At 37.4% G+C, this 13,088-nt stretch overlaps 1 protein-coding gene across 2 annotated transcripts in view; it reads right to left on the bottom strand.

Moving 5' to 3' along the window:
• Nucleotides 1-329: 329 nt before the first annotated feature.
• The window catches only part of gipc3 (GIPC PDZ domain containing family, member 3), a 17,777-nt gene continuing 5,018 nt past the window's right edge, over nt 330-13,088 (bottom strand). The window contains exons 1-6 of one of the 2 annotated variants that reach the window (XM_075485590.1): nt 12,628-13,057; nt 9,773-9,958; nt 9,089-9,269; nt 5,409-5,518; nt 3,353-3,434; nt 330-1,739 (exon numbers count right to left, since the gene is read on the bottom strand). In XM_075485590.1, coding sequence (XP_075341705.1) covers nt 1,588-1,739; nt 3,353-3,434; nt 5,409-5,518; nt 9,089-9,269; nt 9,773-9,958; nt 12,628-13,005 — 1,089 coding nt within the window. In that variant the 5' untranslated portion in view covers nt 13,006-13,057 and the 3' untranslated portion in view covers nt 330-1,587. Of the gene's footprint in view, nt 1,740-3,352; nt 3,435-5,408; nt 5,519-9,088; nt 9,270-9,772; nt 9,959-12,627; nt 13,058-13,088 lie in introns of those variants that run through there. The other variant, XM_075485591.1, reaches the window with a different exon arrangement.

The raw sequence follows: 13,088 nt of genomic DNA, 5'->3' as shown, positions 1-13,088 counted from the left end.
TGAGAAAAAAGTTCACACTTTAGATTGTTTGGAAAAATGGATTTCCAATGGTTTTTGTTGACAGATATTTGGATTTGACCCTTTTTGAAATCTAGCAGACAGGAGTGGGGCCCTTGCTGTCATAGTTTTGTGAGACAAAACATTACTCATAGACTCCAATATAACTCTAACACTTCCTTGTTGTTAACAGTACATACTGTGCATTAAAAAGCAAAGAGAAAGATTAAGAGTAACACACTGAAACAAAGAACGTTGACACTGAAGTATATAGGCTGCAACACACTAGTGTCGTATATTCATTTTATTTCTTGACACAAATAGTTTCTCTCTCTGAAATGTGGCAACAATATGATGGGTTATGATGTGCTCTTTTACTAGGAGTAAGCATGAAGATCTTTATTTTGTTATTCAGGCCGTATCGATTAAAGGTTCGAAAGAAGGATCTACTTTTTATCTACTTTTTTTTATCTTATCTACTTTTCATTTCTGTCCATGAGAAGTTAAGGGTTGGATCCTTGTCAGTAATGGTTATGATGCAGTATAAATGGGATACATGACCATTGCCATTCAATTTCTCATCATACGTTTCATTAATAAATGATGATGGTATTTCTGATTGGTCACCGACTACATGACTGATCATCTTATTTTATTCTTATTTTAGATTTGGGACTTGCTTTAATTGTGCCCACAGATTTCAAGCATGTTGCTTATTGATGTTGGAGTACTAGAAATAAATCCTTCCTTTTGCAACTCTTCCTCCTTCCCTTTAAACCCCTCTTAACAGATGAGCACATGCATGTGCAAATATGCTAAATACAGTTTATCGTTAATGAGACTTGAACCACTCCTTTGGATGGAGGACAGCTGCCTAATCTATTCAGCTGCCATATCCTTCTCCTCGAAGGGACTCACTAATATGGTCTGGAAAGGCGTGTAAGTGGCCAAACACTCCTTTGCCAAATGCTTCCTTCCACAGCCAATAGGAGGGGTGGATATCTATTTTTAGAATGCTTGAATTCCACTACACTGAAAGGCAACAATGTAATTTCTGCCCAGTATATCTCACACAAATTGTTGCCAATAGTAAAAAATATGCAGACTGAGTGTCCCATATAGACTTCCTGTCCAGTTTTTCCCAGCAAACTTTCATCAGAGAAAAAGGGTTTACTTTTGCTTATCCAGCTTACTTTATTCACAGATGTCCAATGATACAGTAACATGAGTTTTTGAATATAATTAAGCTTGAAAAATGTATATGTTTTCTACAATTATCAAATGTTAAAAATGACCATTTCATCTTCCACCCCTTGAGAAGAGACTCAACCCAGACTACAATACAAACGGCCTTAAAACCACACGGCAGTTTTAAATTTAATACATTGACTGTGATGATCTGTAAGGAGCAAATCTGACCGTCCGAAGGCAAATTGTTACAGCAATGGTGGTCACTAAAGAAAGCAACTGTAAGTCAAAGCAAGGATTGGGACAACAACATTTAAACAAATCTGCATGCTTTTTGTTCGTTTGTTTTTTACAACTACATGTTTCAAAGATCTTAGCTCTTTCTCTTCATTGTGTTTATGTCTACATTCTGCCATTTTTAACATCTCCAATAGCTCCCCAAACATCAAACAAAAACACATCAGGGAATGCGAAATCTCCCAGAACTGAATCCAGTGCCTCAGCAAAGTCATCTGGGTTCTTCTTGTTTTTCCCTGCTTCCACAATGGTGGTCGCTGCAAAGAAAAGTGGACATGAGTGGATTTTTTTCAAGATTGAACTGAAGGTTGAATATGGATACTGCAGTCAAAATCTCGCAGAAACATGTTTCTTGCTAAATGTTTATTTTATCTATGTTTTTGCAGACTACTTCTGCAAAAATATTACTAATATACCAAATTCAATGTCTAGATTTCTATATTTCCTACATATTTAAACCTAATTATATTCATCCACCCATTTTCTATACCTATCAACCACGCATAGATAGATTGGAAGGGCCTGGGATACTTGTCAATGTTGGGTGGTGTAAAATACAGATAGATTCTTGAGGGAATCATGTTTCAGTCTTCCAGGGAATTGGGATGATGATTTGGATTCACCATTCAGAATGACAATGACCCTCACAGCTTAATAAACACTCCAGGGGTTTATGGGGAACTTTTAAACATTCTAGGATAGTTTATTCAAAGTCCAGGCCTAAAACTAATTAAGAATCTTGTGTATAACTTTCAGCATACCAGCAGAACCAGTGTGAGAGAGCTGGATCAGCTCTGCCTTGTGGAATGTACATAGTTAATCTCTTTTCTCAAGAAAAACACACACAACCTCTGTATATTGTGCGATTTATAATAGCAGACAACAACAGGAAAATTGTTTTTTCTAGGATGGTGGCAAACCTACTTTGATTAACCAGCACCATTGTTAAAGTCCCTCACTAATAATTGCCAGCCAATTAACTTTTATGTAACACTCTCTAGTACAGCCTATGTGTGGCGGAAAAACAATAAAGCCTTGTGGAAATGTGCTACTGTAATTGAAATTGTATTTCATTTAGGGGTGAATCCCAGCTATCAAAAGGGGAAGGAACAGATTTAGAAATCATTTTAGAGTTTTGGGAAAGGGCACACTGACATCTGCTAGAAGATCATTACAATAAATCCCAAGCGGTTATTATTCTTCCTCTTGCTAAGCTGTTGACTAATGATGTTGACAGTTTACCTGAGCTTCTAATATTTTTTGATTGGGCGTCACAGAAGATTTCTGACCCTAATAAGAAATAAAACTTGAATCAAAATCCATCCAGGCCTCTTTTTAATCTTTCTTTCTGTTTTTTTAAAGATCTCAACCTTTTTAATAGGCCTCTTAAGTTGCTGGTTGCTCACATTAAGTGGCATGTGTTTGGTGCCCATGACAACTGAGTAGTTTCAGCAAGGGAAAAGAGACTGAAACATGGATAAAAGCTTTGAAAAACAATTCTCAAGATTAGTCTCGTTGAATATTGAACATTAAAAGAAAAGACATTAAAAAAATATATTAAAATCAAGGGTAAAAAGTGTTGAGGGGGCGATAAGTGCACTAGAAACTACTGAAATACCATAAAAAGACATAAGCTATTCTGGGCATATTTCATTCTCCAAATTTTTATGTGGTCATCTCTTGGGGTGAGTTCATTTTCATCCAGCAATCAGTCAAGCACCACAAGCATAAAAACTACAAGGAATCTTAATGATTTTCTCAGTGATCGCAGGTTGGTATCTCTCTCAGACAAGACAACTTTCAGCAGTCCAAATGTGAACATAAAGATGAAGTCTACTTTGAGGACACATGTGTTATGTGGTGGTCTTACCAAGCTCCAGGTCTCTGATGCCCATGTAGCTCTCCAAAAGGTCGTCCACTTTCCTCGTGGCCTGTTCTTCAAACTCATTTTGCTGAAAGAGCACACAGACAAACACAGAAGTGTTTATGGAAATATGCTTACATAATCTCTAACAGATTAACATATTATTCTCCTGCCAAAACACATGAGGCTCAAGAACACTTTGGGTTGTGTTTAATGTCATACTGTGTAAAGTGAATATACCTACGCTCATAGATGATTGCATTCTCGGTGTAGAAATAAAGACTGCATGCACAGTCGTGTTAAAAAGAGAATACTCACTGATTGAATGTGTCAGCACATCATAGAAATAAATCATCTGGTCTCTACCATGTTTTGGAATTACTATATAAAAACAACTTCAGCAGAACAGTAGCACATCACATACAGAGTAGCACTCTGTCATTATTTTATATGACAAAGACAAAATGCAGAACCAGTGTAAGAAAAACTAAGAACACCCTTACTGCTTTTATAGGAATAGTAGACATGACACTCCTAATCAAATTCTCTTGATTAATTTATTATAAGCGAATGTTAGCACCCAAATAAAATGTATTTGCTATTTGCAAACACAATTTGCCATCAATCAGGAAATGGTCAAGTTACAGTCCACCATTCTGCCAGCCAGGCTACCATTCTGCAACAATTTTCCCAGAAGTGGATGTCCCAGCAAGTTCACCCCAAAATCAGACCTTGCAATAAAAAAAAAATGTAAAAAAACAAGCGCTTCATCTAAAACTCTACAGGCCCAGTTAAAGTTCATGACAGTACAATTATAAAACAACTGAACGAGTGTGGTTTGTGTTTATGCGTGGCCTGAAGAAAGCCTCCTCTCTCTAAAAACAACATGGCAGCACAGCTTAGAGTTGCATTTGAACAACCCAAAAGACTTCTGGAACTATGTCCTTTCGACAACCAAGACTGACGTGAAGATGTTCCAGGTTCCAGATGACCAGGTCAGGTTTGGAGAAAACCAAACACAGCATATCAGTAAAAACGCCTCATACCAACTGTGGTAATGGTGGTGGAGTGCTGATCATTTGGGCTTGTTTTGCAGCCACGGGACTTGGACACCTACACTTATTGAGTCCACCATGAAATATGCATACCAAAGTATTCTGGAGTCAAATATAAGGCTTCCTGAAATTGAGTCATTAAACAGTGCAATGATCCCAAGGACAGCAGCAAATCTACAACAGAATGACTGAAAAACTAAAATAATCAGTGTTAAGATGTTGTGGTTTGATTGTAAGAGAGCTGTTCGTAAAGTAATGTCCACTAACCTTTATGATTTGAAGCAAAGTTAGAAAACAGAGTGGGACCAATTTTATATGCAAACAATGTGACAGATTAATAAATTCATAGAGAAAATGATTAGAAGGTCATTGCTGTTAATGGTTCGACAAGTTATTGAATCATGAAGTGTTTAGTTTTTCACACTTCTCACACTTTTGTTCAATAATTAATGACCCATGTTTTATGTCTGAGATTGTATTTACCTCATTTTAATCCCTGGTAAGGACCAGAATTTCTTTATGTCTTGATACATAAAACCTTAGAAGTGATAGAAGGTATATTTATTTTTCACATGATTATAGAATGTATCTAATTCATGCTTTTCAGCTTTCAATTTTTTTTAAAGCAATAAAGTCCATGGGTTCACTTTACAGATCAGTTTAGTGTGAAAAAAAACTGCATTGAAGTTACAGGGATAAGATCTACTTCCAGCAAAACACTTCAGTTTGATTTTGTGTGTGTGTGTTGGGCATGCTTGGTTAATTTCAGGTCAGGTCAGGTCTGGACTGAACGATGTGAATTTTTAGCCTGAATAAGCAGAAACAAAAACAAAAAAACTCAAATTAAAAAGATGCATGTGACAAGGTTAAATAGACGTATGATCAACTGTAAAATACCATTTAAGTGGTGATAAGAGTGTCTGTGTGTACATATTAATGTGCATCTGGTGCTCAAGCACATCAGAAAGTTCAGGCAGTCATAGTTCGAAAGAGCATGTGAAACTCACCACTTCCTGAACTGTGGCGGCGCCCTTGGAGCGAAGTCGCAGGGTCTCCTTCCCGCTCACTATCTTGCCTTCATTAGATTTTGGCGCTTTAGTCCTCATTCCAATCATATCTAATCACACACACAAGATGACAGTTATTCATTCTTTTTTTTTTTTTTGGTGATACGTCTAATGGACCTTCTTGGCTTTCACTGCATACCACTAAAACATTTCTCTATAAATTCCAATGAAACTATTTAAATCATTTGCATGTCACTGACATGCACGTTTTACTAGTTCTCAGTGGGTTATTTTTATCTAACAGGATGAACTGTTCAACTCCCTAGGGGAAAATAAACTGGTCAAGGGGGAGGTCACATGTCAGCATCTGCTAGGTATGTCAGTGTTTGTGTAAGATCCACAGTAGCTATCAGTAAGCTGCACTGTATTGCCAAAAGTATTTGCTCATCTGCCTTTACACGCATATGAACTTAAGTGACATCCCATTCTTAATCCACAGGGTTTAATATGACGCCACCCTTTGCAGCTATAACGGCTTCAACTCTTCTTGGCAAGCTTTCCACGAGGTTTAGGAGTGTGTTTATGGTCAATTTTGACCATTCTTCAAGAAGAGCATTTGTGATTCAGACACTGTTGTTGGACGAGAAGGCCTGGCTTGCAGTCTCCGTTCTAATTAAACAAAGTTCATGCTTTTTTCTAGAGCAAGAGGTATTGCTTTTAGCAGTTTGCACCTATCAACACTGAATGGTTGCTACATTGAGAGAGTCACAGAATATGAATTCCTTGGCATTTGGCTCGATGACTCATTTACTTTTAAACACCATATTGGAAATCTTGTCACAAAACTTCTTATACAGAAACAGTTCCAGTTTCCCCTTGGACTGTAGGAAAAGTATAGTCGAGGAAATCTTTTTATCAGTCGTTGATTATGGTGACATAATCTACAGGCATGCTGCTGCTACCACTCTCAAACCCCTCGACTCAGTTCATCACTCTGCTATCAGGTTTATTACTGGAGATCCCATCGATACTCACCACTGCTCCCTGTACAACAAAGTTGGTTGGACCTCTCTCCCACAGAGACGGGATAAACACTGGACTGGACCACAGGAACTTATCAAACCCGCTCAGCTGACTATCCTACACTAAAAGTCCCACGGGTCCACTCTGAACTAGGAAAATCTGCTTTTCGGTTTTGTGCACCACCCGCATGGAACCATCTTCAAAACATTCTCATGACTCTCACTACTACTGGACATTTTAAGAACTTACTTCAGTGTGCACCTGTTTTTAAGGAGTAGGCCATTGAGTATTGTCTCCTCATGTTTTAATTGTGCCTTAATCTTTGTTTTGTCTGTATTTTTTTCTGTTGTTGTACCTTGACATCATTGTAAATGAGGAAAACCTCAATGATTTTTTGGGCTAAAATAAAGGTTTGAAATTAAATGAAAATTCATCCCAAAGGTGTTCTATTGGGTTGAGGTCAGGACTCTGTGTTCTTCCGCACCAAAGTAGGTCATCCATGTCTTTATGGACCATGCTTTGTGTATTTTTTACGCGACCTACCACTTCATGGCTGAGTTGCTGTTGTTCCCAATCACTTCAACTTTGTTATAAAACCTCTGACAGTTGCCAGTGGAATATTTAGCAGTGAGGAAATTTCCTGACTGGACTTGTTGCTTGAATTTATACACCTGTGGTCATGGAAGTGATTGTAACACCTGAATTCAATCATTTAGATGGATGAAAAATTTGCACAAACAGTGCAAAACCATGTAGGATAGATCTCTATGACATGTAGTGCAAATATATATGTATACATAATTTTGCTTTCTACATGTGGGAGTTTCTAATGTACAACATGGATTAAATCTAGATATGGCAACCAGCTCATTTGTGTGTGTCTGTTCAAGGTTTTAACATCTTAAAGATCCTTTTGTACCGAAATTCTGCTCTACTCATCCTATGTGGAAGTGATTATATCGATGATCACACCAGTGACAGCTCGCCCACACACAGCAGAGGAAGACTAATGTACAAATGTATTTACAGAATAATTTCCACCCAGCAGCTCCAGAAGCAAGTTCCCATATCACGGCCAAAGAAGAGATATCTGTGCAGTCTCGAGCTTATTCTCATTAGCTTACAATGTAAGCTGGTACATGTACAGTGGTCCATACAACCCAGAGGCAATTCCAGAGGCTGGAAAACCTCTTTGATCTTTGTTTTTCCATTGTCATTCAAGTGCGGAGATCACTAATTCTGGTATTCATTTTAACGCCACAGAAAATTGTAATGAACTGAAGCAGTTGGCCTCAGGTTGGTCTCAGAAAAAATAACTCCAGTTTAGTGTCTGCTGGCATTTTAATGTGTTTGTCTCCTAACCGTGATGTGACGACAGATACTGATTGGTGGAAGGAAGTCAGACATTCAACCATGGATTTGGTTTCCTGTCTGATAAGCAGCCCGTTCCACTTAGAAAAGGGAACTTCCTACTGTGCTTTCCATGTTCTAAACCTAATGCAATAAACATATCTTGTTGAAGTACTGCTGAATACTTTCTTGGAAAAGAAATTAGAACTTCACACTCAAACTTCAATAATTGAACTGTGTGAGCAAATGTTGCCATGAGACAGCACAGAGCAGATGATGTCAATTAACATATAGGCTAATAAAAAATGTAAAAAATATATATTTGGGGAATATATTTGAATGAAATGTCCTTCCATCAATCCATCACTCCTTTTTCGACCACTTAATCTGGATGAGGACACCTAATCCACAGACCGCTCTCCTCAACCAGCTCTTCCAGATCCTTCACATCTCCAGAAAGTCTTCATTAAAAATGTATAATTTTATAACTTTAGGTTAGACTATAACCTAAAACAAACCGTTTAATACATGCAGCATAAGCCAAAGAAAAAGCCAAACCTCTCCTAATCTGTTAACCCATTTATAGTCCTGTCTGAAATGTGAATAAAAGCTGCTTTCAAACTCAATAGGAAGTACAACTAGTTAACTCCAATGTCAATTGGAAAAAATATTTACAATTTGTTTTGCACTGACAGCTGAAGTGCTGTAACCCACGTTAAACTTTGTCTTGTGTTTCTCATTCTCATGTTGTCAATGTTCTCATGTTGTACTAAACACAGTTCATAGCGTTATATTGTGAGAAAACTTGTTCAATAGCTAATGTATGTGTTTTATTTATGTGTTTCTATTCAATTCTTTTAGTGTATCAAGTCAAATCCTAACTGGGCTGTACTTGTTCCTCTAGTGCCACTTTAGACCATCACTGGTCAAAACTCAGTGTTACCAAACAGCATAATAAGATTGGTCAATTGATCATAGATGCTAAAATTAGCTGCTAAGACCATCATTTAAGCAACTACATCCTGTCTTCCTGTTTGTTTGAGGAGTACCCCGTGCTAGAAATATATCTTAAAGGGAGGTTTCTCTTTCGATTATACCAGAAGCACAGATAATAAGCACTGAGAACCATGCTGCTTTCATTCTATCATTTGAAGAGGTATGAATTTATACAGAGCATCAGAAGGAATGGATGATGTAATTTTTTGTCTAAATATGTGTCAAGGCCGATCAATGTAATGGCCTCAGTGCACAACTTCAGTGCCACTAATGCACTAAATCCCATGCAACATTTGATATTTTCCACTCACCAAAGGCCTTCTTGGGCCCTACAAGGCGAAGAGTGAAAGGTATGCCTCTTGGTTGCTCTTTTAGCATCTTAGCCACCTCGTAATGTCGACACCCTACAATGCTCTGGTCATTGATAGCCTCAATGTGGTCACCAACACATACCGTCTTCAGCCTGTCTATGGTGCTGCCTTCTTTAATTCTCTGGGGAGAAGATGGCAAAAGTAACATTTACAGGTGTAAATCATACACAGTTTTTCATATTTGAGATCCAAATGCTTAAAAATGCAAAAACATTTCAAGGCAAACTGAAAAACAGCAACAAAAAAATATTTGGAATCTAGAATTCTTTTCTGTCTTTGTTATTGTTGAAATTATCTTCTGAAAGGGAAGCATTTGTGATTTTTTTTTCCTTACCTGTATCTCAGTATTACCTGATATCATCCTCATATCCTAAACTTTTCTCAGAAGAGTGCATATGCATGCAAAAAGTGTGACTGTGGTAATATTGTAAGGAAAACTAGACCTTTGAAGTTTTTGTAACAGTAGGCAATAAATAATAACTTAGATTCCCTGTTAGAGGTTTTTAACACTTTGCCACTGAAATGTTAGCCTGATCAGCTGAAAACTATTCTTTGTGATATTTTGCAAGTAGTCAATAAGAACATAAGTATTCACAAGTAACATAAGTTCTACCTCTCATTCACCTTAATGAAAGCATATCCCGCTCCATTGTCTGTGATGGTGAGACCCAATGCATCCTCTGTCTTTGTCACCTCCACTTCTTTAGTCTCCCCTCTGACATGAGCAAAAATGAAGTCCTCAAGTCCAATCTGTCCCCCCAGTAGCTTCTGCATGTCCACCTTATGAGAGTTTAGTGTACAGAAAAGGATCTGGGAGGAGGACATGGGAAAAAAAGTTGCACCAACTGATTCTAGTTTAAAAAAACATCCAGGCAATAGTTTGAGGCGAATCAGTGACTGTAGAACAGAGATTTTAATACTTTGTATATTAAAGTGTCACAAAGCTGTTGTTTTACCAGTGAGCCACTGGTCTGAATATTACATCACACATGCATTACCAATCTTGTCCATCCTCTGTACTATAGCATTACAAAAGAAGACTCAAGCCATCAAAATTTTCTTTAGTCATGCAGTACTGATATTGACCAGCAGATGACAGTAGAGCCAAATGAATTAGAATTGCTATAGCTTGTTTATAATGTGATAGGCTTAGAAAAGTTCAAAAGACACAAAGGACATTGTGTATTCTTAATACAAGTATACACAAGAAAAATATTGAATTCACATGATTATAGTGAAATCCCCTGTCAAAAGCATTTTTGTCATGTATCTCAAGATAATAACAATACATAATGAAAGCTTATGATTGTTTTTAAATATATATAATTTCCCTTAAAGTATTTTCTATCTTTTCATTTCATTTAATTTTCAGAACCAAAATGAATGTCAGTCATGTCAGACATTCAAATGTTTTTAAAATGGCAGCCACATGCACATATTGTTTCTTTCTATCTACTCCCTCGAGTGGTGTGTTTCACATTCAGAGCCAATTTGTTGCTCTTAATTCATGCTTTCAGCTTAAAAGAAACTAAAGGATGTCCTTCAAGTCTTCAACTTAGGATTCTGCAATCTGAAGTTAAAGTTCAAATTTTGCCTGATAATCCATTCAGGAAATGTAAGATAACCTAAATGAGCTCTTATCTTGGAACAGTTTGTTGGCAAGCAAAACAGACTGACTGGACTAAAGTTCAAGATCTTCTCCTGCATCGGACTGTTCATTCATTGTAAACTGCTGATGCTGCTCAGTACTTTGGAGGTCAAGGAACCACCTTCACTTTTCACTATCACTAGTTAATTACCTGGCTTTTTTTTTACAGTAGTTTCTTGTATCTAGAGGTCTGCATGAAGCTCAATGTCCTGCAGATAATATAGTGGTCATACAGTTATCAAATCACTGTTTTCATTGTATTTTCTGCATTTTACGTGAATCGAAATCAACCCAAGAAACTTTTATATCATATCTACTCAGTAGATATACACTAACACTGACGAACGAAACTTGAAATACAGATTAAAATAAAGTATTATAAATAAATAAATTCTATTCTAAAAAGATGAGGTTTTACTTGTGTGTTTATTACAACGTAAGTCTCCACCTGTTGCATTTCCTACTATTAATTCTAGGGCAAATAGAGAGGAGCTTCTGAGTGTTACACACAACATACAAACTCAAGGCAGACCTTATATCATGACAGAAATTTCTCCATCAAATAGTAGTATATACATATATAGATATATACATATATATCTATATATAATAAAGTAAAATAAAGTAAAATATATATATATATATCTATATACATATATATATGATATAATAGTGGTTATCAAATGACATTATCTAATTTCTCTTTCATAGGAAATAGGGTTGTGCAGAAGAGAGAATTATGGTTGGTGCTTGCCTGAGATCAACAACTCTGATTAGTTTGGAAGGTACACAGGCTTATTTCACTTCATCCATAAGTGTTTGCACTCGTGATAGGAAAAGCTGATAGGGAAAGACAGAGACGGCCTTCATGGTGACTTTCAGTGTCAACAAGTGTTTGATAAGGTTAGTGTTGAATAGTCATTGCTCTTTTATTGAGTGTGTTAATATGATTTACCTAGCAGTGCAGCAGAACAGTAGCAACCACACCTGTCATCGTTGCCAGACAAATCATTTTAAGTGTTTAAAAGCTGCTGTCTTTGATTAAAGTTGTGCTTCATTACTTTCTAGAATCAAAATTAGCACATGTTCAAAACAAACCAAAAAAAAAAGCATCTACATTTTTTTTTCCTCCAGAATGTGTCACCTTCTCATTTTTTGAACTTCTGTTACACCTACTAGTAGCTGCTCAGAATATTTGTAATCCATTGTAGGTATCTGTTTGAAGTGCAAAGAAGTGATATGGGGAAGTCTCTGATACCACTGAGAACAGAGTGAAGGTGCAGTGTGCAGGTTTGGCCAACGCTGACCTACTGAAGGTTTGGTGTTAAGATGTCTTCTTGAAGACATGAAGAAGGCTTTGTGATCAGTTGCCTGCTGTAATTTGACTGTACACAAGAGTTTCAATCCTTTAAAAATTAAAAAATACCTGACATGCTTTATTCATTGTCTTTGGTACTGTAATTGTTTGATAATTGAATTTATAGTGTATTATTATTCTATCATTTGAATAGATTCTGAGGGACAATAATTATCAGATAGTTATGTTTTGCTCTGAAATCACAATCATGCCTTGTTGAGCTAAACGTACTCGTGTTGGCTGATAACAAAACGCTATCTAATCATGTGTTTCTGCTAGTGATTCTTGTTAAAGCACAGATGAGTACAAAGTCTGGCACACAGTTGTTAGACAAATGATCTCCAATGGTACATCATGGAAACCTAACACCTTTTCACAACTGGCATAAAAGACCAGAAATACTAGGCCAGACTTTTATTGCTTGACTATTTTTATTCTAACTGGACATGTGACTTTATAATGCTACAATCATACCTCTGAAGGGGAGATGTTGAACACCTCTGCGATCTTGGCATACAGTTCCTTGACATTAGTGAATCCATGAATGCGGCCTGTTGGGCTCCCGTGAGCCAGCTGAGTGTGGAAGATGAGCCTTGGTCGTGGGTATTCTGGTGGCCCAGGTGGTGGTGGTGAAGGAGGAGGTAGCGGAGGCGCTGTGGGCTCCAAACAACCCTGATTCTGGTTCTGGGCCCTCTGGTCCTCCATGGCCTCAACCCCCGCTGCCTTGGAGTCCTGTGGGCTCATAGTCTCCCCGTTCTGCATCGGCCCCCAGCTCCGGTGTGATCCTTCTTTCAGAGTCCTGCTGGTGTATTGCACTAACAGAGGGGAAAAGTACTCTCCTTTTCCAGGCATAGATGACCAAGCACCCAACCAAACAACCCAGCTCACCCAGAGTTTTAGGGTGAGGAACGCAGATAAATTAGTGATGAGTGCAA

This window comes from Odontesthes bonariensis, chromosome 15 (genome assembly GCF_027942865.1).
Source record: "Odontesthes bonariensis isolate fOdoBon6 chromosome 15, fOdoBon6.hap1, whole genome shotgun sequence".
NCBI classification, from domain to species: Eukaryota; Metazoa; Chordata; class Actinopteri; order Atheriniformes; family Atherinopsidae; genus Odontesthes; species Odontesthes bonariensis.
This window is presented reverse-complemented; position numbering and strand designations above follow the sequence as displayed.